At 44.2% G+C, this 23,262-nt stretch overlaps 1 protein-coding gene across 7 annotated transcripts in view; it reads right to left on the bottom strand.

Moving 5' to 3' along the window:
* Nucleotides 1–22,075, bottom strand: part of LOC149351077 (D-aspartate oxidase-like) — a 33,725-nt gene extending 11,650 nt beyond the window's left edge. The window contains exons 1-8 of one of the 7 annotated variants that reach the window (XM_089580298.1): nt 21,939–22,075; nt 18,035–18,127; nt 11,829–12,055; nt 11,007–11,130; nt 10,519–10,598; nt 6,923–6,988; nt 6,707–6,860; nt 5,150–5,208 (exon numbers count right to left, since the gene is read on the bottom strand). In XM_089580298.1, the coding sequence (XP_089436424.1) occupies nt 5,150–5,208; nt 6,707–6,860; nt 6,923–6,988; nt 10,519–10,598; nt 11,007–11,130; nt 11,829–12,055 (710 nt within the window). In that variant the 5' untranslated portion in view covers nt 18,035–18,127; nt 21,939–22,075. The other 6 variants (XM_089580299.1, XM_089580297.1, XM_089580295.1 and 3 more) reach the window with 6 other exon arrangements.
* Nucleotides 22,076–23,262: the final 1,187 nt, after the last annotated feature.

Genomic DNA, 23,262 nt, shown 5'->3' with positions numbered 1-23,262 from the left:
CATATGCAACAGCAGAGGCTGCCAGTCACATGCACGTGCCGTGACATCATGCTAACATTCAGCCACGTGGTGTGGCAACACAGAGCTGACAAAACTGAAAAGTACAACATTCTGAGCCCGCACTGCACATAGATGACACAGCTATTGCTGTTACTTGTTTACTCATCGTGGTTGTAAATGCGTGACAACTACTTGGTTGCCATTAGGTAAACAAGTTTGATTCATACTTTGGACCTTCTTCCCTCAACAATACTCTTTTTCATTGGGTAGTGTCTTATTGAGAAAGTAGTATTGTCGCCCACCAATATCACAATTGCTGTACTTGAATGCTCAGCTGGTTGCTGCGGCACATGGCTGTGCAAGAGCAGCTTTATGACAGACTTTACAATTTTCTTACAAACTTTTCTTGCTCAATTCATGACTGTGTTAACAAAAGATACTTTGTTGAGTATGTTATAGTAGCTACCATGGCTACTGGCAAGCTTTGTGTCAAAAAACTTTTACTGGCATAGTGTATGTGCTACTCTGAACATTACCTTAGACGGGTCATGTTTTAGAGCGAGAGCTCTACTCCTTGGGGTATAACTTCCAATTTCAATGAGGATGAGACAATGACCTTCAATGCCTCACAAGGTCAAACCGAACTTAACTGCGTGGTGGTATGGCCTAAGCTATGGTAGTATGACCACGTGATCATATGACTATGACCACTAGGCACCTGACCTTGACCTTTGACCTCGAGATTTGATTTGAGAGAGTGGAGACCATGCTTAACAGAGCTTTCACTCATATAACTAGGTTCAAGCTGCGTTCAACCTTAGCCATTTTTTTTGTACAAGTAAAAATGCACTGCAAAAAAAAAGGCACCTGACAGAAACGCATTTTGCAGTGGTAAAAGAAAAATATGCTGGGGCCGAATTACGGAACTATCAGCCTATCACAAACAAATCAATTAGCCCCACTCTTGTTGGTTGATATGTCCGCCAGTCCTTGCCGACCAATAGGCGCGGGGCCTTATGACTGTTTTGTGACTGTTGCCCCTGAACTGCACCGCAAAAGAATGCGACTGGAAAAAAGAAGGTAGATACACACGTCGGCATTATACTTGTAACTCAATACTTATTGGAAAAATAAACTGATATCTATTGCAGAAGAACTGTACATGTCAGACTCGAAGATACATCAAAATGCATTTTGAGATTGCATATTTTGATCAAAGGTTACATGAACTGCACTTTTGATTCTATTAGTTTGTTCAGTCAATTATGTCCTGGGTTTTACATTGGTTTTATTATGTCCTGGGTTTTACATTGGTTTTCGTAGTTTGTACCTTCTGATTTTCTTGTTTTGTATTACGATAAATTTTGAGTTTTATGCTTGTGCTTCTCTTCTGTGGTTATATAAGTTTGTGTGTTTTCTCAGTAGAAAAAAAAGACTAGTTGGAAGTATAGCGGCTGTCCTCTGTCTTTTTTTTGCCAACGTCGTGTCTTTTTACATTGTTTTGAATGGTAAACTGTTGCCAACTGTTCTACTGTTCTACTTCGCTACTGATTTCTACTGTTCTACTGTAGACAGAATTGAATGTTAAGCTGTTCACACAGTGTTACTTAGATAGCTTTCTATATGGCGCTGGAATGCATGGACAAGTGCCCACATAAGCTTTTGGAATATGAAGGCCATGAAAACGCCAATTTTCCTCACTGCCTGGAGGTGCATCCCGACATTTATCAGTCACTGCACAGATTGTACAGGAAAGTGCACAGTACACCCTTCAAATTTATGGTCATACTTAGACTTCCAAGAAATTGCTGCAGCATCCACATTTTGATACTTTTACACAAACAAGTGTTCGAACCCAACCTCAGCGACTGGGTTTCGATGGAGGCAAAACGCAAAAGGCGCCCGTGTGCTGTGCGCTGTCAGTGCACGTTAAAGATCCCCGGGTGGTCGAAATTACTCCGGATACTTCCACAACGGCACCTTTGTTTCTCTCTTCTTTCTCTCTCACCTTCCTTCCTTTTCCCTTACGGCGTGGTTTGGGTGTCCACCGAGATAAGTGAGACAGATACTGCGCCATTTCCTTTCCTAAAAAACCAATTTAATTTAATTTACACTAACAAGTGCTTTCCATTGTTCCTCATACAGTTTTGCCCACTATAACGAACCTGATGATCACACAGATTGCGTTCATTGTATCTGAAGTTCATAGTAAGTGGACCCACCCTATTACGGCCAAGAAACGCACACAGACAAAAGTGGAGTTTATTTCTTAAAAAAATCCGTTGAACCACATCTGTTTCTTCAAGACAGACTCTATCAACCGCTTTCTAAGATCTCCACCGCAGTCATGTGCTCTTGGCATGACCCCTTGCTGCATACGAGAGCGACTGAACCGTTCACAGAAATGGTTGTGGTACGTTGGCATTCTAGAGCAGAGACGAAGCTACTGCTTTTGTCAGTATGCCTGCTGTCAGTGCGCTGCCTGCATGAGGTGGTAGTGCATAAAGCGCAGTTTCATTTGCGCAGGTGACGCAAGCCATGTGGCCGGGTGGGCCAGGGCGGGCCTACTTCGACTGATTTTCAAATGTCTCAAATACCCGTCATTGGTGAATCACCGGCTGTGTGCAGTAGTTTCACTTTCAACACTGCCTTTGTGTCACGCGTATCAGGCTGCTCCTTCCAGTTTACACGCTTTGTTCAGCTGGCTCACACGTATGCATGATTGACTTTTTAGCCTGCTGGGCCTGCTTGGCCGGCGGCTTACTGCAGTTTCAATGCCACCTTTCTTATTGTTCTTTGGAGGGTCGACACTTTATTTGAGGGGATCACGGGAGCTGGGAGATGCCCTTCAGTGTCCGTGCTGACGGGAAGCGTTTGGGGGCAAGTTTAGGGTGCCTCCTCATTCGTTATAACTGAGTGGTGCAGCCATGGCTGTTCATTTTATTTGAGATGCAGCTCCATAGCACTAATACATATTTTGATGGTAGCTCCACCCTTGTTCATAATAAGTGAGCGTTCGCTACAACTGCGGCCATTATAAGCGGGCTTGACTGTACTACTGTGTAACGTATGTCTAACTACTAACCAAATATTCTTTTTCCTTTGCTTTGCAATGAGGATTGACGCACGCAACTCAAACCTTCCTTGACTTTTGCATACGCTATCTCAAATGCCTAACAAATGAATCCATAATGTCAAAAAGAGTTTTCTTCATGATGTGTTTGTAAATAAAACACACAATTTTAGGTGTTTTGGAAGTAGTGTGGAGAGCATTTAGCTACAGCCCCAATGTACATGGTACTACAAGAGTGAAAACCAGGCAGGACAGTACAGCCAACCCTGCCAGGCACTGCAACAGATAGTGCACAAGCATATTGCTGCTCAGGATCCATACGGGATCTACAGACGCCTCCACAAAATGAAATGGAGTTGGAACGTGCAAGGAGTGAAGTACCATACTTAACCTTCAACCACAGCATAGGTCTCTTACTATCGTGTCGCACATTCCAGCACTGCGAAAACAGTCAAAAGACTGCACACAAATTAGCATGCATAGCGTCACTCATGTTTCTTATGCTCGTGGCATATTGCAGAGTGTCAGGGATGTGCAACATTTCAGTGTTGCACCCACTGCTGTTTCACCAATTGCCATCGCAAGATTCCTTCAATGCTTGCACTTCAAATATTGCCTTTTGGGGATATAGAAATAGCCCCGCAGCAGCAGTTTGGGATGGTGGTTAGGGTTACCACAGTTCCTTGATATGGACACATTGGTGCAAGAGGTCCTGCACAGCCCTCTACTCTGGATGGTCCAACTTCCTGCTCATGCACACCTGCTGGTTCCAACTACTCACATTTTTGGGCACTCCCTGCGGAATCATCACTTAATGCTACAACATGAAACACCAATCATAAGGCAGGAGTTTTTAAAAATATATATCCATCTGCAATTAGTATAAAGATAAGTTAGTTTTTTTAGTATATCTAACCCTTCTGCTGTTTTCTGCCCTTGCTAACTTATTAATAGTCCAATATTCAGTTTTTGATCTCTAACTGGCATCACAGATTTTGCCAGTTTATTGAGTGGCTCATAATGTAGTGCTTGTTTTCCTATGCATCGTGCAGGGCTATGTGTGGCACATAATTAATCATTTTAATATTACATTCTGTGAATGCTTAAAAAATAAATTGAGAGTACTCATCTTGGGGTGCATGCAGTCTACGTCATCTTCAAGGGTTTACTGTTTCAGTAAACTTGTGAAGGTTGTACACACTGTACTCTTCTAAATGTACTTAATGCACAATTTTTAAATGGTCCCTGCATGCCTTCAACACAAAGGCAGCTAATCTATTGCATGCTACCTGACAAAGCATATTGGGCAATGCTGTTAGTGCCTCCAAGTTTTAATCTCAACCTTGCAACATAAGCAATTTGTTCCTTTAGTTTGTAGTCTGCTGTAGTACACTAAATTTTCATTATACTAGCCACCCATTTCTGTCTTGATCCTGACAGTAAGTAATCCTAGCACAATTTACAAAGGGAGGCCCAGAAAGCATAAAATTTTCTTTGCTGCTCCTTGTGCTGCCAGATGTCTCAAATATGTCACAGAGTTAAAGTAAACAGCTCAGTGATGCCTGGCTATATTTGTTAGTGTCATTTTGTGATGAAGTGGCAGATTACCTGAACTGCTGCACTTTGGTCACACAGATTTCACCAGACACTTTAGCCAGAAAAGAACACTGGCACCTGTCCAGGCACTAGAATTGTTTCGCGGCTGAAGTCGCGGGCAAAATGCACCACGTAGTCTCATAGTGTGTAATTTTAGAAGTGAGAGTAATATGGCTAAAATTGGATTGTATTAATGCCTAAACTATTGTTGTGCTAAAGGTCGCATTTTATCTTCATTAAGGTGCAGCCACTTGAGCCCTGCATGAAAGTGAACAATGGCAAAAAAATGAAGCATGGATGGTGTCTGATTGTGAGCAGACGTGCTCAAGTTCATACTTACGAACAAAGCTTTAAAGTGTTCTAGCTTTGAAGTCGAGTGAAAAAGTGTGCGTGTCCTCTGCATAGATAATAAGAACTGCTTCATGCGGGCACATGGCACTTCTGCAAATGTTAACATATTCACAAAGAGTGCATGCCTACCCTGGAAGTATGTAGCAGCCATTGGCATAGTAAAACTGAGTCACCCAGGGGGCAAGAACCTGCATTGGAGAAACAGCCCATTATTAATTTTGGAGCTGAAGGCTACTTGTTTGTGTGCTGTGGCAACCTTTTGTTTTCCCAAGTCAAGTTTTTTGGTCATGAGCAAGTTAAGGGGAGATGCTGCTTTGAAACTCCCCCAAAAACACCCAAGAAATTGACTGTTTGAAAATCGTAGTATCCTCTTGTATGCGCATTTTTTCCGCAGTCTCGAAGTTTCACTGCTGAAATCGAGCGGTAAGTACTCTAAAAAAATTGTTTCATGAACCGCAGCAGCTCTGCATTACGGGAAAATGCTCAAACAATGTGCATTTTTCGCCATTACGGTTTTCTGCCTGGATACTCACCATGCAGAGCAGATTTCTTCACGACTGTTTCATCTATTTTGAGCCCATTCTATTTGCTGCACTTCTAGGACCATAGTGCAGGTCAGGCTTTATTATTTTTTTTTTTTTCAAATTTGCAAATTTTATTGAAATTTTCTTCTCACTCTACAATTTGTCACAGATCCACTACACTGTAAAAATTCAAAACCAAAATTTGTTTTTGGAAAAAAAAAATGCTGAGAACGTCTTCACCTGTAGCACACCTGTAGGAATGCAATGAATATTGAACCAGCCTTCTGCTACATTTTGTTCACTCTGTAGCCTTTTCACAAGATTCAAAGGAAAAAAAATTGAAAACAATTTTCTTGAGATATAACTGAAATTTTGCAAGAGTAGACATAAAATTATTTCTAATATGCTCCAAAAGTTTCATGTAAATAAACAAACAAACCAAATAAGAAAAGACCAAAATATGAAATCATCCCTCTTGATGTTGTAATATTTGTCTCTATATTTGTCTCTCTGTGTTGATAAGTTTTCTTTTTTTTTTTGTCAAGTTTGTTGCAATGTCTCTATTTTCCTTTGTTTTGCCAATGATTGCTGTCTTCCAGGCACTGCCACTCAAGCCCTTTGAGGCTTTGGTAGGCCTGATTTATGGTGTATGAGAATTGACATGAATAAAAAATACATGGTGTCGCCATCACCAGCCAATTTCACGAGTAAACTATGGTGTGCCAACACAGTTTTTTGAGTGTGAATCCCAGAGGCTAGACTACACCACTGTTCACTTCAAAATGGCGATCACAGAGGCCTTTTCAATTTGGATGTCAGGTGTTTGAATCAAGAGGTGGGAAAATTTTTTAAATGAAATTTTCTCAGTAATAATTAAGTCTTGCTGCCGGGCAAACATCAACATACCCAGAAAGAGCCGCACAATCATATTTTTTTAGAACACAAACTCGACGGCATTGTCTTCAGTGTCCCTTTAACAAATGACAAAACAGTTTGATGGGCTTTGCTGAAGGACCAGTGAAGTACCTTAAGAGAAAGTGAGGCAGTGTAGCAATAAACTTCATGCTTAAATAGTTTTTGGCCACATGCATACTCAGGTGCTCTCCAGGACATGTTGCAGAATGAAGGGCACACAAAGCAGCTATACTACTATAGCCATTACCTTGATGACCTGTCCTCTGACAGGAGTCAACAGCGGGTCTTGAGTAAGCTCCTTGGCTCTCAGACCGCTGCAGTTCACTACCACACAAAACTCCTCAAGGTCTTTCAGGTCTTTGATGGTCTGGTTCTTCAGCTGCCCTCCATTGCAAATAATCCTGAAGGCAGGTACAGCCATTAAGTAAAAACTTGTAAACTGCATGAACTGGAAAGCACTTACTTGTCAGTCAGCCATTTCAAGTATTTTCTAGGGTCTGCCAATATACTGTTGTAGAAAATTCCATGCCTGTAAAAGCACCAGCATAATGCTATAAATTGAGAAAAAATGCAAGCAGAACACATTTAATATTATGTTACAGTACCAGACTGTCCTGAAAAATATAGGATCATTCCATGCCGTATGTATCAGACATACAAATATCAGAATTTTCAAAACACAATCTTGCTTATTATTCAATGGTGGTGTTGTTGAAAGCATTTATTAGGAACAAGGGGTTTAGGGAAGGGGAACGGGTGGTCAGGTTCTTTGTCTAGAACTCTACTGGTGAAGGCTGTTTCTCCGGCTCGTTTGACGAGTACTCGTGGCTCCTTGAGGTCTGGGCTGGACAGAGCTGCCTCCCACCCTTCCCAAGTTGGCTGCACTACAGCGTCCATGGCGGCATTTAACTGACAGGCCCATACCATATGAAATAGGTCTGCTTTTTGCCTGCAGAATTTGCACTGTGCCGGAATGATTCTGTATTTCATGGTTTGGAGCCATTGGAGATGGCACTTTGACTTATTGAGCCCTTTAGCAAGGCTCAGAAACACTTGTCTCTCAAAATGGAAGTGCTGGTGTATGTTTGCATACATTGTGAATGCGGTATAGGAGGCTGAGTAGGTGGGGATGAGGAGGGATCCCGGGGCAGAAATTCTCGGGCCGAGGCATGTGCACACTTGTTTCGATCTATACCCTGGTGACCAGGCATCCACACCAGCTCCTTTTGCGAGAAGGATGCTTTTGATTGTTCAGAATTTTGTGGGCCTGCAGGGCCACTCTGCTGCACGTGGAGATACAATGCACGGTTTGGGAGCTGGTGAGACTGTATTGGGAAGAGGGACTGGACGCGGCTAGAGCGATCATGACCTTTTCCATTACATAAGTTTCCCAACATCTGATGGAAAACCCATCGACTGTCTGAGCTTTGTGTATCAGTGCAATGGTCAAGATGTCGTTAACCAGACCTGCAGTATCAACGAAGAAGGCATTCTCCTCACTGGAATAGCATCGATGCATTTTCTGGGCTTGTGCATTCCTCTAGCTTGGTGGTAAATGGGATGCATGTTTCTGGGAACAGGAAGTGCATGAAACATGCCTTTCCATTCTCGGGAAATATCTTGTATGGCTGCCGTATGGCGGGGGCAACTGAGGTAGAAGTCGGCGACGACCTACTGTTCTGTTTTCGTGTAGGTGAGCCAGATCGTTTGGGCCGTAAGGTGGGCGCCAATCAGCTCGTTAGCCATACTGCGGACCCCCAGCTGGTGTAGACGATTGATGAATGTCTTGAGGGGGAGTCCCAGTGCCTTCTTGTAGGCTGTGCGAATGACGACGTCGAAATGGCTGAACCCAGTTTTATGCATTTGTAGGTACGGGGCGACATACATGATGCAGCTGAGGATGAAGGCCTAGATTTGGCGCAAGGCAGTGTATTTCTCTAGCATACCCCATTTCTAGGCGGTGATGCAACAATCATGCGTGTGATGAGTTCGCAGATCGTGCATAATTTAGTGATCATGATGGCGTTAACACCCTTGTTATTGATCAGGAGTCTGAGGACGTAATGGTGGTGGAAGACTTAATTGTGATTTTGTGGAGTATTTTTCATGAAAATAGTGTTCTTCACTTCCTTGCTGCCATTTTGAAATTCACAGAGGCAGCAGAAATGTGCTCTTCGAATAGATTAATTTTAAATTCTGAACTTGCACACACTAATTGAATTGGATGATTGAAAAAGCATTTGCCTTTGATGTACAGGTGTCCTCAAAAATCGAGTTTCATTTCTGCTGTGCGTGTGTTCGGATAAATATGTAAAAAGGGTGTTGTTTTTGATTACCATATTTACTCGCATTATGAACGCACTTTTTTCTCCCAAAATTTTGTGTTTTTTTTAGGGGGGGAGGGGGTTATTACGTATAGTAAAATGTTCAGAAAAAAAAATTTAGTGCCAAAAACGGACAGAAAGTAGGCTGGTGGAAAATATACCTTATCAGGCATGACTCACGTACTAAATAAAACAAAATACGTTCCTCAGCACAGTTTCCTTGCTCGAGAGCAGTCAACAACTTTCTTCTCAAACCCGCATGTATAACTCGCGCAGTGGCCCATAATGCCGTCCCAAGAGAGCACAACTAGAGTTCACTCTAGCATAACGCACAGCATTCAGCGCGAATTCCAATACCAACAAGGTGCTACAATCATTAAATGGCAAATGGAACAGAAAAACCCTTTGTGAACAAGCAAGGTCTCTATTGGTTCTCAGATTCCTCGGAGCAACTCAGAATGGTGTGTGGGCTATTGGTTCTCAGATTCCATTCGTTCGCTAGGGTGAGGTATAGTAGTCTTAATATTTGACAGCTGAAGCATTCAGAAAAGTTCACCATGCTAGCCATCAGCCAAGTGTCTTAAAAGAAAGGGGTATGTTCATTACGAAAACGAAAAAAAAATGGTACTTTTTGGCAGCCAAAGTAGGCGGTGTGTTCATTATGCAAGCGCGTTCAATAAGCAAGCAAATACGCCATACGTAACAATTTTTGTACTTATAATTTGCATTCTTCTGACAGCATCAAAATGGAATTTAATGAGCATAAAACACCCACGACACTCCATTTTGTCAAGTGTCTGTCTGTCAGGCGATCTCAGCTTGACAGCAAGAGGGCCAGCCCAGTTCTGAGGTAGCCATAAGCCTCGTTTGTTAAGACGGCCTAGGTGTACGTTTCGAGACTGACAAGCTTGACCACCCAAGGGAAGCGTATGGCCTTGTCATAGCGTGAAATTGTGTAGCCATCCGCTATTCCTTTTCCACAGAGGAAACGTGCTCTAGAATGAAGAGCAACTGTGAAGACATATGTGATAGTGAGTGCCAGGGGGGGGGGCTAGCGCCAAAGGCCATTTTGCAGGCAAAAACAAAATATGGTTTCATTAAACATTAAGCTGCGATCGCCTGACAGACACTTGACGAAATGGAGTGTTGTGGGTGTATATTTCAGAATGTTCAGCTATATTTGTTGGGTTATTTTACTTGCAATTAATCAAGCTCTTGTGGCATGCCCGACAAAGGACAAAAGGTAATTTTTTTTAAAAATCTCGAAATTAATGGTCTGAACATTTTGATTTGAGCACAAACAAAAACAAACACTAGCACACCAAGGATAACTGCTGTTTCAACTAGTCAGGACAGTTTGTATGCAAGCATGTTTCTGTCACTGCTGTGAATTTAAAATAGCAAATAAGTGAAAAAAGAATATTTTTTTCAAAAATGCTGTGAGAAACCGTCAATGAGCTTTCCACCATTGAATAATCACTCACGACTGTTTGACAAACAAGTTGGAGATAGCTAAGCGCAATGTTTAGAAAATTTGGCAAGAAATACCCCTCATAGAAAAGCTTAACTACGCTTTCAGGCACAAACTGCTTTTGAAGTTTTCTCTCTCCAATGGTGAAGGTGAAGCAAAAACTTCTATCAAAGCAATGAAAACAAACACCGATGGCTTTCTAAATTTATCAGCTCCCTTCACTGAAATACAACAGTTATTTCTGTAATAATGAGAGAGCATTACTTGTATTTAGAAGGAAAATTCTTTAGCTCTCCTTTAGTAATTGGTCTCAGGCCACCACAAAGCTCCTTCATAGTCCCATTCTGAAAAAAAAAAAAAAAAAAAAGGTGATCACTCTTCGATGTTTTTTAGTGCTGAAGCTCCATCACTTACACTATGTACATGTATTGTTCCTATGTTATCCTATTGTTCCTATGAGTCAATTTGTTTGAATGCAGTCTCATTCTTTTTTTTGCTAAATAATGCACTATATACGTAAATATTGTTTGATTACACTGTACTTATAAAACTACACAGTCATGTTTTAAAGTGATAAACCTAATTTAATTAATGAGGGTGTTTTCTTCTCTTGTTAACACCTAACACCTCTGGAGTAATTGGTAGTCCATTGCTATTGTTCTTCTAGAAAGTGAAATAAACAGTGGGAAATCCAAGTAAGGAGCAGTCATCATAGTACACCACATACTACAGATGAGGTATTGTGGCCATACCACAAGCTTTTCCGGGTTGCTTGAACTGAGGGCGTAGCCAGAAAGCTTCTTGATTCCAGCTGCTTCAGCAGTGTTGCTACGCAGTAGGGCCTCATAGCGTTGGAATGTTGTCCTGAACCACTCCCTGAATATGAGTAGTAAAAACACTACTGAGGGGGGAATAGGGTCCTCAAAAAAATTTCTATTAATGAAGTCACAATTATGAAATATTCAAGGAACATATATTTTTGTGTGCTGATTCCAAATACGCTATTTAATGTTTCATAAAACAAATCTTTGTGCATTTATGCAATTATTAACTAACATTTTGCAGAGAGTTTTCAAAGAATTTTGCTCAAGAGAACTTGCTAAAATGCATGCTACTGGTTTCTCTCGACAGCAAAGAATACAGTAAGTATAAAGTTATTATCCTACCTATCATAGATGTTGGGTTATAGGGCTTTAAAGTTGTCATTTCAGAAACAGGGTGTTTGGCTTTGTTGGGTTTAACATCCCAAAGTAACTCAGGCTATGAGGGATGCCATAGTGGAGGGCTCTGGACAATTTCGACCACCTAAGGTTCTTTAATGTGCACTGACATTGCACAGTACATAGGCCACTAGCATTTTTCCTCCATCAAAATTCAACCCCTGCGGTCAGGATCGAACCCATACCTTTCGATTCAGCAGCAGAACACTATAATCACTGAGCTACCGCGGCGGCTATTTCAGAAACAGGAATATAAATTTTTCGTTTCTGAAGTGGCAACTTCAAAACCGTGTAACTCAACTTCTATGATAAACAGGATGATAATTTTACCCTTATTGCACTTTCTAGCCATACCTAGTGATCTCAAGCGTAGGTCCTATATTTTCATCTGGACGGAAAAAGCCGGCAGCACCAAAGCTTAGTGTGTCTTCAATAAATCGATCAGCGATAACTGTAACAGAAGCTCCTGGAATGCTTTCCTGGATACATAGGGCTGTGGACAGGCCAACCACACCAGCCCCCACCACTGCCACCCTCTTCTTCCGAGCCGCACTGCCCACTTGGTTTTGATGAGCAGGCATCTGCAGAATACAAGTATAGTGCATCAGTGCTCCACTTTCACACATAAGAAGCTTAATATTTAGGGGAAGCAAAATACCAATCTGAGTTTGCTTATCCATTTATTAATTAATTCAAGAGTACACGGCGTTCATTACATAGGGCCGTGACAAAAGTAAATTCATTGATAAAAAAAGGACATATGAAAGTAAAACAAAAAAATAACATGCACATAAATTTCAGTGTACATAACCCACAGTGACAACTAGCTACAAAAAAGTTCCACAAATGTATAGCTACACTAACAAGTTAACTTGTTAGCAGTGTAGTGTATTTTCTTTGTAGTATAGAGAAATTATAAATTCGTTACACCACTAACAAAGTTCCAGGCTAACCCACATACTGCTCTGATGCATCCGTTACTTGGATAGGGTCAGTAATACTTGACGTATCCTAGAGGGCGGTTGAATTCTTTGCAAGTCCTTAGAAAAATGGCTATATGTGTGGTACTATTACTACAGAAGATGCTGACTTTCTGAAGGTTACCTTCGTGAACAGACAAATGATGACGGTTGAATCATAGAAGATTAACAAATAATTTTCTTTGCGCCAAAGCACCAGACTATGAGGCACGAAGTAACGGAGGTTTCTGGATTAATCACGAACACCTGGCATTCTTGCCAATTCTCAGCATCAAAATCTCTGCACAAGTATTCCAGCATTTTGCCTCCATCGAAATTCAAGTCTGGACAAAGCGAAAGTTCAGGTGCTAAGTATACAGCTTAATAGATGTATTCGATCCAGCAGTGGTTCAGTGCACCGCCTGCACCGTTTCATGGTGCACAGCACCAAAGCCCTCAAAGCGATTGGTTTGGGTGCAGCTGTGGTGCCACTTTGGTACAAGGAACCACGGCACCAGCCACCAAGAAGGTGCAACAAAGTTGTGCACATGCAGACGGCTTTCAGGAGACGACACGCAGACAACGCTAACATGATTGCAAATATTGAAGGTGAATTGACGGAGGTCTTCGCTGTCGTTGACGGGTCCGATGTCATTTAGTGAGGAAATGGCACTGAAATCTACGCAACAGCAGGTAACTTTCTGCGTTTTGTGTTGTAGCTGCCATGTTGTAACAAGCCGTCCGTGAGCGTGTGAGCTCACACAAAATTTAAATTTTTTTTTTTCAGACAGCACAAGAATGGTGTGTGGGTTATTGACAAACTACGTGCAGGACGAACCCGAGCGTGTTTTACAGGTGCCAGTACCTTTGCCTGCTGCGCTAAGCATGCAGGCAGATGCTGCTGGTTCACCGCTGCCAGGTCATTCTGCTGCGGCTATGGGGATGCCGGGGCTCGCGCTAAGCAGCGAGGAAGCCCTCTGGTGCTGCCTAAGGACTGTTATTTTTTTAATGACTGCTTATGGAGAGCTAAATAGGCGAGGCAGGTTCTCTACGGTGATTTGTGGGCACCCCCCTACGCCCTCCCCTAGGCGTCGAAAAATATGCAGGGGCCTTGAAACGCACTGAAAGTTCTTCGAACGTCTCTCTGGAGAGTCTGCAGTCTCGTGAAGTAGCTTGCAACCACACTCTTATAGTACTTCATAATTCGACTGCGGTCGGTCCAAACAGTGAAAGCCGCTGCGTTGGCTCAGTGGTTATGGCGCTCGACTGCTGACCCAAAAGACGCGGGTTCGATCCTGGCCACGGTGGTCGAATTTCGATGGAGGCGAAATTCTAGAGGCCTGTGTACTGTGCGATGTCAGTGCACCCCAGGTGAAAATCTTCAAATGTAAACTGAACTGGTTGTAACTGGCTTCAAATGAGAGCAACTGGTTCCACATGGAAGTAAACTGGTTCCACTTTGAATTTCAGTTAGAACCCAACTGGCTCCAGTTTGCCACCAACTGGCGAACATCATTTCCCAGTCGAGGCCCAAATGGGGGGAACTGGGGACCAACTGGGAAGCAAATGGTTCCATTTGTGGGTCAAGTGGGAAGCAAAAATTCCCAATTGAGGGCCAACTGGGCAGAACTAGCCGTGGGTAAACACCAAATGCGAAGTTTTACTGCTTGGGGGACGACGAAAAAGAAATAAATGCTGCTGCAGCTCAGCAATGAATGTATACTGTGAAATTAGAATGAAGCTGGCTTATCGGCGAACAACAATCCCATTGCACTGTGTGCACTGCATGCGAAAATGCCCGTAGACGCGCTCTCCTGGCGAATAACACCACTTCAAAATTCTGCATTGCGTGTTAGCATGGCTCGCGCTGCATATCGTGTGCCCGCGCGAAGAACCCCAGGTGGTAGAATTAAATTTCCAGAGCCCTTCACTACGGCGTCCCTCATAGCCTGAGTCGCGCTTTGGGACGTTAAACCCCAATTAACCTAAACCATGTGATTGGTTTATTGGGGTTTAAAGTCTCAAAGCTACTCAGGCTATGAGGGACGCCGTCGTGAAGGGCTCCGGAAATTTCGACCACCTGCGGTTCTTTAACGTGCACTGACATCGCACAGTATACGGGCCTCCAGAATTTCGCCTTCATCGAAATTCAGCCGCCGCAGCCGCCGAACCCGCGTCTTTCGGGTCAGCAGCCGAGCGCCGTAACCACTGAGCCACCGCGGCGGGGCCCTAAACCATGTGAGTTGCGGCAAACGACAGCTAGCACGGAGTGGGTTTCCTCATACTCACTGTCGGAACAGTAGAACTACTCCACAACATGGGTCGACTATGGCCGACTGAAGTCTCGTTAGGCACAAAAGCGACCGCACACAAAAAATGCACGCGAGAACTGAACAAGACTTCACGGCGAGCAGACGACCTGTCGGCACGCGCTCGATTGAAAATGACGCGCTGTACCTGCACCGCGCTATAACCGCGCTGGCACCAGCGGCACGTTTTCGGGATTGGTGCCGTGAACCAGCTCTGGATCAAATACAGCTAATATTTCCAGTAACAAGTTCCTATTTCGTTTGCCTGACGGTGTTAACAAATTTACAGAAGGATATATTGCTCTTTCGTCTCTAAATTTCGACGCTCAGTTATCACTTTGCAGGTCGTAACACAACACCCTTCAAAAATCGGTCGATGTGTCGAAAATCATGAATGTTTTGCTCAAACAGACCGCATTCATCGACCACCAAACAGCCAATCCATGAGAGGTTCACACAGTACGGGAAAGGAGTAAAAAACACAGCTAACAAAAGCCAAAAGCAGCCGTGTGGGGCGCTTCCTCACTACCACGACTTGCTGTAGGTCGTGCCACGGCCACTTGATGCAAAGTATCTAGCGGCCGTGGTCGTGCTCACTACGCACCTCTTTTCTGCAGTCTGGAGTGAGCTAAACTTGCGTGCACGCACTTTGCGCGGACGCACGAGCAAAAGGCTTGCCCAGTTTCACTTCACGCAGTTCAGCGGCTCTTCGCTGTTTTCTTATCTGCGTTGTCGGGACCAGAAAGTCAAGAGCTTTCGATATACAATCGTCCAGATTGCTGCCGCCAGTTTCACTTAAGTTCCCTTAGAGGACGCCACCGGTCAGTGAGATACTACATTGCCGCCGAGTTTGAACGCCTGGTTTGAACTCTCGGTGGGAGACCGTGCTGGCTAGCTCTAACCCCAGAACGCAAGTTTTGGCGGTGGAGTGGGCTGACAAAGTCGTCGAGGGCTGCGTACTCTCGACCACTTAACGCGACCTCTTGCCAAGCTCTTTCCGGCGAATAAGATGTTTTACAATCAATCGCAACGCCAATTCAATCCTTCAGCATCGTTTCTCTTTCATATCGATCGGCTCTTCTGCTCATGAGAGAGTTTAGCTACGATTTAGGTTAAAGGGACACTAAAGTGTTCAGAGGACCCGTTGCACGGTTTCGGTCAGCCACTCCATGGCCACTCCGCTCAAAAACCTGACCCATCGAGGATGACCTGACCAGTTCCAGTGGCCATTGGGTCAGGTGAGTTTCGGAAGTTAACGCAGATAACTGGAAAATCGTCTGCTGGCTACTGCCAGTTCCAGTTTTCTCCTGCTGTTTGCCTGTTTCAGTTTCAGTTTATTCACTTTGGATGAGGGTTATACAAAAGAGGGTGATAAAAGCATTCTGGGCACTTAGCAAGCTGCTAGTTCAGGCCCATGCAATAAGTGCACAAAATAGCGCACCGAGGCGTCAACATTAAAAAAAAATGTGTACATTTATATATGCACTGAAGATATTGCACAAAACACAGAAGATATTGCACAAAACTAACAATCAACTAAAGTATATGCAACCAATGAAATGAAGGAAAAGACAACAGAGGACGTTCGTTACAATGGTGCATTGCAGTCGCCGTGCGTACCCAGCCGACTATTCATTCACTGTTGCAGAGTGAAGTACACAACTGCGGCATTGGAGCAGCGACACGGACGAGCTATGGGTTATAGTACGCGCTGAGAAAAAAACTAAGCTTTATTCATTGACTTATTTATTTCCTTATTTCCACGACGCAGTGGCTTAGAGGTCAATGCGCTTGATTACTGAGCCGGGGAACCCGGGTTTGCTCCTAGCCTCGGCGGCCGCATTTCTATTTAGGCGGCAAGCATAACAGATATGCATGGACGTACGGAAGGGGGGGGGGGGGGGGGGGCAAGGGGTCGGTTGCCCCCCCCCCCCCCCCCTCCTTTGGAACCGCCTCCCCCATCCCCGGACATCGGGTGACCCCCCCCCCCCCCCCTCTCCTGGAAAAAGTTCTGCGGACGCCCGTGCAGCCATGTACTTTGCAGTATCATTGCTCGTTGAAGAAACCCAAGGCTTTCATTGCGTAAAAACTGCAGGTTTAAGATACTTGCGTACAATAGAGATGTAATGTAGGAAACCATTGCGACTGGAAATATTATGCGCCTTCGGGAAATATCTTATGTTATTTTGGTTTTCTAACCTGGTCTTATGTACTGCATGCTTCTGATGGGGTTGGAGTGTTCAGATTTTTCGTCAATTTGTCGGATTGGCTTTTCCACTGAGGAGGTAGAGTTCAACTCCTGAGCGAGTTATATAGTCATTGCTGTAGGAAAATATTGCATGGAGAATAACCTGTAACTGCCAACACATATGGTGAACGAACAAGTCACTTGTTGAGTATGCGAAACTTTTACAAATTTGTTTTCTAAAATCCAAGACAAATATAAGCACAAATAAAACTGTCTCACAACCCCTGTGCACACTGCCTAGAATAATTAAGAAAACAGTGACACACATTCCCTGGGCTACATCGTCATCTGATGTCCTGAAAACAGACTGAGAAAGTCCTCCAGAGGAAATCTGAGGATGTACTGAGGACATACTGAGGCCGGACAACAGGACTAAATGAGGACCTTTTGAGGATTAGAAGAGGACGTCCTCAGGACAACACAATGTCCTCAAAAACTAATCCTCAGGACTTCCTGAGGATGTAGTTGTGTTGTCTGGGTGGTTCGCGCGTTATCTTCTGCTCCACCAGTAAGAGTAAAATTCAACCGGTCTTAATTGACCATTGATCATTCGTCATCCCAAAACATACCTATACACTATTAGAAATGCATTCGGGAAGAACATATTAGTTTAGGACGCTTATAGCCTTCAAAACTGTCACAAACTCCCGCCTTTACGGTCAACAGAGGCGCGGGATTCCCTTTACGGTTACTCGTCGTTCCTCTATGAAGTTTGAGCACACAGTTAAAAGTTAGGCCGGTCAACCCGTGAAACACGTGTGTCTGTGTGGGATTGAGGAATACGTTCACAAGAAAGTCACCATTCTTTCAAACAATTGGATATTTATAGCTGGTAGTCTAAATCACTGCATAATAATCGAACAAACAAACAAACCCCGACAATGAACAAACACTGCGATAAAAGCAGAAGATAAGGATAGCGAAGCAAATATTCCAGATATACAGAAACAAAACGTAAAATACTAAGCCAGGTCAAGGTTTAAACAAATGCGAAAACAATGTTCAATTGACGGACAGTCTTTTGCAAAAAAAAGGAGTTCTCACGACTTTCTTGTTGGATGTAGCGTCGTAGTTGCAGAGTTCAGTAGCGGCGGTCGTGCCACATGAGGAAGAACGAGGAGTTGATCGCGGGGTCGGCTAAAAAAAAAAAAAAAACACTTTTCCAGAGCGAACGGCCGCGAGAGTGGGCCGAGAGGCTGCACCTCCCCAGAGGTCTGCCTTTTTATCCCCTCGCCGGGTTGAGCGGCACCCCATCGTCAAGGACGCGCGCTGGCCGGTCGCTGCCCCGGAGAGTCATGTCGAGGCATGCTCGGAGGGGCGGAAGGGAGCGGGGAGATCTCGTAACTTCCGCTCTACAAGTGAGGCAGCTTGTGACAAAAACACACACCGTGCAATACTCAAGCCTTTTAGCTTTTCGTTTCTGCTGAAAGGCGACCAGTTCGGCTATGAGTTCAACCTGTGAGCTCGCGTTCACTAAAAAAATGTCAGCCCACTGCTTGCTAGGCAGCTTTAATCTTTATACTTCTGGGCGGCAAAATATAACTGATTAAAATCATGGGGGAATGCAAAGTAGTCTATTACGCCCGTATGCAGCCCTTTTTATTTGGCTGTCGGAACTTCCGAGTTTATCTTTGCGCACCTACACGAGATCACTGTCCGAAAGACGGGCCAGTTTCTTATCGGTCTAGTAGAGTCTACTGTGAAACGGGCCGGGCCGGGCCGGGCCGAGCCCGGGCTGGGCTTCACTCCGGGATTCATGGACCGGGCCGGGCCCATGAATTTCGTTTTGTACCTGGAAGTGCGTATTCCATTATTGCCTTCAAGATTTCGGCTATTAACAGTCCAAACGATTGTAAAAATGTGCGATCCATCGCTTCATGCCTCAAATTTCATCTTTTCTACGTCAGCCTAGGCCAATTCTCAACGAAAGCTGGTCTCGTTTCTATACTCCACAGATTTTTTGTGTGCAATCTCTTTAAACATCCGCATTTCGGACATCCTTCTGGTGTGCTCCAATTCTTCATCAATTCGACTGTCTTTGATGACATCTTTCCAAAACATGCAGAATTAATTCCTTTCCATTTGCTCAGCGGTTTATCACAGGATTACTTGATGCTCTTTAACTCTCATGTGCTCATTGCGATAGACGAACCACAGTGTGCCGAAGAGGCCGGTGTTGGTATTTTCTCCCTCTCCCTTGACTGGTCATTCTCACTTCGCGTTCCCGATTACACCCCAATTTATTTGGCCGAATTTCTAGCAGTAGTCCTGGCGTTGCGCAAGTTAAACAGCTCTTTGTCTTCTGCCATAATTATGACGGATTCATGATCCATGTGTTCATATCTCTCACCGCGTCTACAGGATCTCAGGCACTCCGCTTACACAAATTCTTGATTCTACCCCACGTGTGTTCGTTACGGTTGATTTGGGTGCCTGGGCACAGAGGAATTCATTTAAATGAGGTCGCAGATACCCTGGCGAAGACATCTCTTCAAGGCCCAGCCATATTTCTCCTTGTGCCCTATTACTGCGGCCAGATTTCCCAGGTATCTGTTCTTGAAAGAATTTGCGGCATCACCACTGACCTCCTCTCCAGACTTCCAGCATCTTCTCTACCCGCGATGCAGAAAAGTATGGCGATCGCGCAAGCTTTAGGTTTCTTTCACGCGTCTACGTTGTCGCCTGCCTCAGTTAAACTCATACCTGCATAGGTCTGGTCTGGCGGTCTCCCCATTGTGCCGGCGTTGGGCTGAACCCGAAACGATAGATCACTTCTTGTTGACCTGCCACCGTTTCTCCTCTTTACGGAGGTGCCTGCTATAGCACTCGCCAACAAAGCTCGGTCTAAGTCGGTCTGCTGGGGTTATTCTGTCTCTTGGTGCTGCCTCCCTTGGGCACAATGACTGGAATGGGGTGGAATAACTGGAATGGGAAATTCTAGAGGCCCATGTACTGTGCGATGTCAGTGCACGTTAAAAAACCCCAGGTAGTCGAAATTCCAGGAGCCTTTCACTACGGCGTCCCTCATAGCCTGAGTCGCTTTGGGACGTTAAACGCCATAGATAGATAGATAGATAGATAGATAGATAGATAGATAGAACTTTTATTCACGTCAATTGCCAGACAACATAAATCAGGCCTACCAAAGCCTCAAAGGGCTTGAGTGGCAGCGCCTGGCAGACAGCTAACATTGGCAAAACAAAGGAAAATAGAGACGTTGCAATGAACTTTGCAAAAAAAGAAAATGGTCACCAAACAGAATGAAACAAATATATAACTATTACAACATCAAGAAAGATTACAGTGATTTGAAATTAATACAGTAAATAACTACGGGGCAGGAAGCAACACGGAGACATACCGCAAAGTTTTTTTCAGGGTGTATTTAGTTTTCATGCGGAGTACAGTAGGAGGCAAGCTATTGAAACAGGCAGGTACATAGTAATGACGTGTGCGCTTACCGTACCGGGTTGAGGAGCGAGGAATGCAGTAGCGGTATTTTGGTCTTAAATCCCGAGCAGGGACATATGGAACGGTGAACTGACTGTACCAGAAGTGTTTTAGCACAATAGTTTCTGTTAATAAAGAGTTAAAACTTGGAAGCTTTAGTCTTCTAAAAATATCAATGTCATTACCAATGGACAGGTCGTAAGCAATATTCTTTAGAAGCAAACGCAAAAGCGAATTCACCCTATGTTGCCAGCGAACCGTGCAGTGACCATAAACAGTAATTCCGTACCTAAGTACACTATAGGCTAGAGCATGTACAACACATTTACGGACAGAAAAAGGCATAAAATATCTAATGTTATACAGGACACACGATACAGCACGAAGCCTTTGGCAAACAAAAGAAAGGTGCGATTTCCAAGAGAGATCACTGTCGAAGGTCAGGCCAAGATATTTGACCGAATGCGCATATTCAACTGGTACACAGTTGCAATTAAGACAAGAGGAAGTATGCAAATAAACAAGGTCAGTTAATTCAACTTGTTTTAATGGGTTATGAAAACAGATCAGTTTTGTTTTAGAAGTATTAACATTAATAAGATTAAACTTAAACCAGTCCATGGCTTTAATAGCAGCTATCTGTAATGCTGTAACAGCATCAGTGTATTTCTTTGCACATGCAACAATAACAGTGTCATCAGCATACTGAAACAGCAAAGATGGCACACTGTTAGCAAGGTCGTTAACGTATAGATTGAATAATAAAGGACTTAATATAGAACCTTGCGGGACTCCAGAGGCAATTGCCGTGAAATCGCTATGGAATCTTGAAATCGACACATATTGGCGCCTATCTTGTAAAAAGTTAGTAAGCAGTTCCAAAAACGAACCTCGAAATCCCAGCGCAGAAAGTTTATCAAGCAAAAGAACGTGGCAGATGCTATCAAAAGCCTTGCTAACGTCCAGAAAAAGAGAACATGCGACTTGATTCTTATCAAAAGCTGAATTTAGCACGTCAGAGAATTCTTCAAGAAGAACCGTACTGTACTGAAACTGTACTGAAACTGATTTGTTTATTTAAATCTACAAACCCGAATTCCTTTTTATTTACTTATCATCATCATTATTATTATTATTATTTTTATCATTATTAACTCCTTTATGATATTTTATTTAATTTTTAACGTTTTGAGCATCTCTCAGTCGCCGCCTGTGTCTTGGCCAATCCCTCGCAGTGGGTACGCGCCATTTTCTTTTTTGAGGACAACAACAACAGATATATACTCGCCGAGGTCCGAGTCAGCTGCTCATTCCCTCGCTCCTTAGGCATAAGCCTACAATTGATGACTTAGTACGACTTCAATGGGCTTGGCAGCACGGGAGCGATGACATCGCCTCACCGTACACCGCTGCTGTTTGCGCAGCTACAAGCCCTGGCCTACTGTTCCTGCGGAACAGACAATTGCACTACCGAGACGTACCTGTGCTCGGTGCTTACCTGCTGGACGACGTGGCTGGATCGTGGAGATGCCACCCTGATGCCTTGGCTCCGACACTTGGCTTATCCGCCCACCGGCTTCTACTTCAGCGATGCCCGGCTCCTTACGTCGCAGCGACCCCCTGCCTACTGCGCACCCTCAGATCGTGGCCACGCACTTCCGGTTTATCTTCTCTACGTCACCAGCCCTACATAAATCGCCGCGACATCGTCATGGCCTTCAGTGGGCTTGGCAGCACGGGCGCGATGACATCGCCTCACCGTACACCGCTGTTGTTTGCGCAGGTAACCAACTGTTGCGGCCGCCGCGGTGGCTCAGTGGCTATGGTGCTCGGCTGCTGACCCAAAAGACGCGGGTTCGATCCCGGCCGCGGCGGCTAGAATTTCTTTGGAGGAGAAATTCTTGAGGCCCGTGTGCTGTGCGATGTCAGTGCACGTTAAGGAACCCCAGGTGGTCGAAATTTCCGGAGCCCTTCACTACGGCGTCTCTCATAGCCTTAGTCGCTTTGAGACGTTAAACTCCACAAAACCAAAACCAAACCAACTGTTGCTCTTTATTAACTAAGCGCACACGCTACCGCGGTCTTTTAGTGCTGCCAAGCCCACATGCAGCTTTTGTCATTCTTAGTGACTGTGCACGTGTAATTCAGGCGCTTCTGCAACTGTTCGGGGATGTCGAGCAAAACCCGGGTCCCATTACTCGTGCCTCTGGTGGCGACGAACTATCTGCTTTGTTAGAAGCTCTGGACGAACTAAAGAATGGACAGGCGACGTTATTAGATGAAGTTAGAAATATTCGGGAAAAGCAGACTGAAAACCATAAAATGCTGCAAGATATCAAAGAAAGAATAACTAAAATTGAAGAAGAGTGCCAATCTCTAACGACGATCAAGGCAGATATAAAAAGTGTTCAGACGCTCGCAGAGGCAAACGCTTGTCAGATTGAGCCTTTAACTGCTCGAGCAAACGATGCCGAAGATAGGGCGCGGCGAAACAACCTGGTGTTCTACGGGATGGACGATGAGTGCGATGTAAGTTGGGCGAGCTCACAGGAAAAGGTAATGGCCTTTTCCAAGAAACCCTTGAAATTGGGCATTGAAGCGAGGGACATATCGTGCCCATAGGCTTGGGTCCTTTTCTGCGAACAAAACGAGACCAATTCTGGTGAGGTTTGCCCATTTTAAGGATAAAGAAAAACTGCTGACAGCTAGCAGGGCAAACAAACACAGTCTTGCCCAATACATTTCTCCAGCCACTCGCTTAGCCCGGAAAACCATTATTGAATTAAAAAAAATGACTAAGTTTTCGCAGCACTCTTTGCCAC

Source organism: Amblyomma mixtum, chromosome 3, assembly GCF_055824585.1.
Source record: "Amblyomma mixtum isolate Tamu chromosome 3, ASM5582458v1, whole genome shotgun sequence".
NCBI lineage: Eukaryota > Metazoa > Arthropoda > Arachnida > Ixodida > Ixodidae > Amblyomma > Amblyomma mixtum.
The sequence above is the reverse complement of the archived record's forward strand: the minus strand, read 5'-3'. Positions and strand labels throughout refer to the sequence as shown.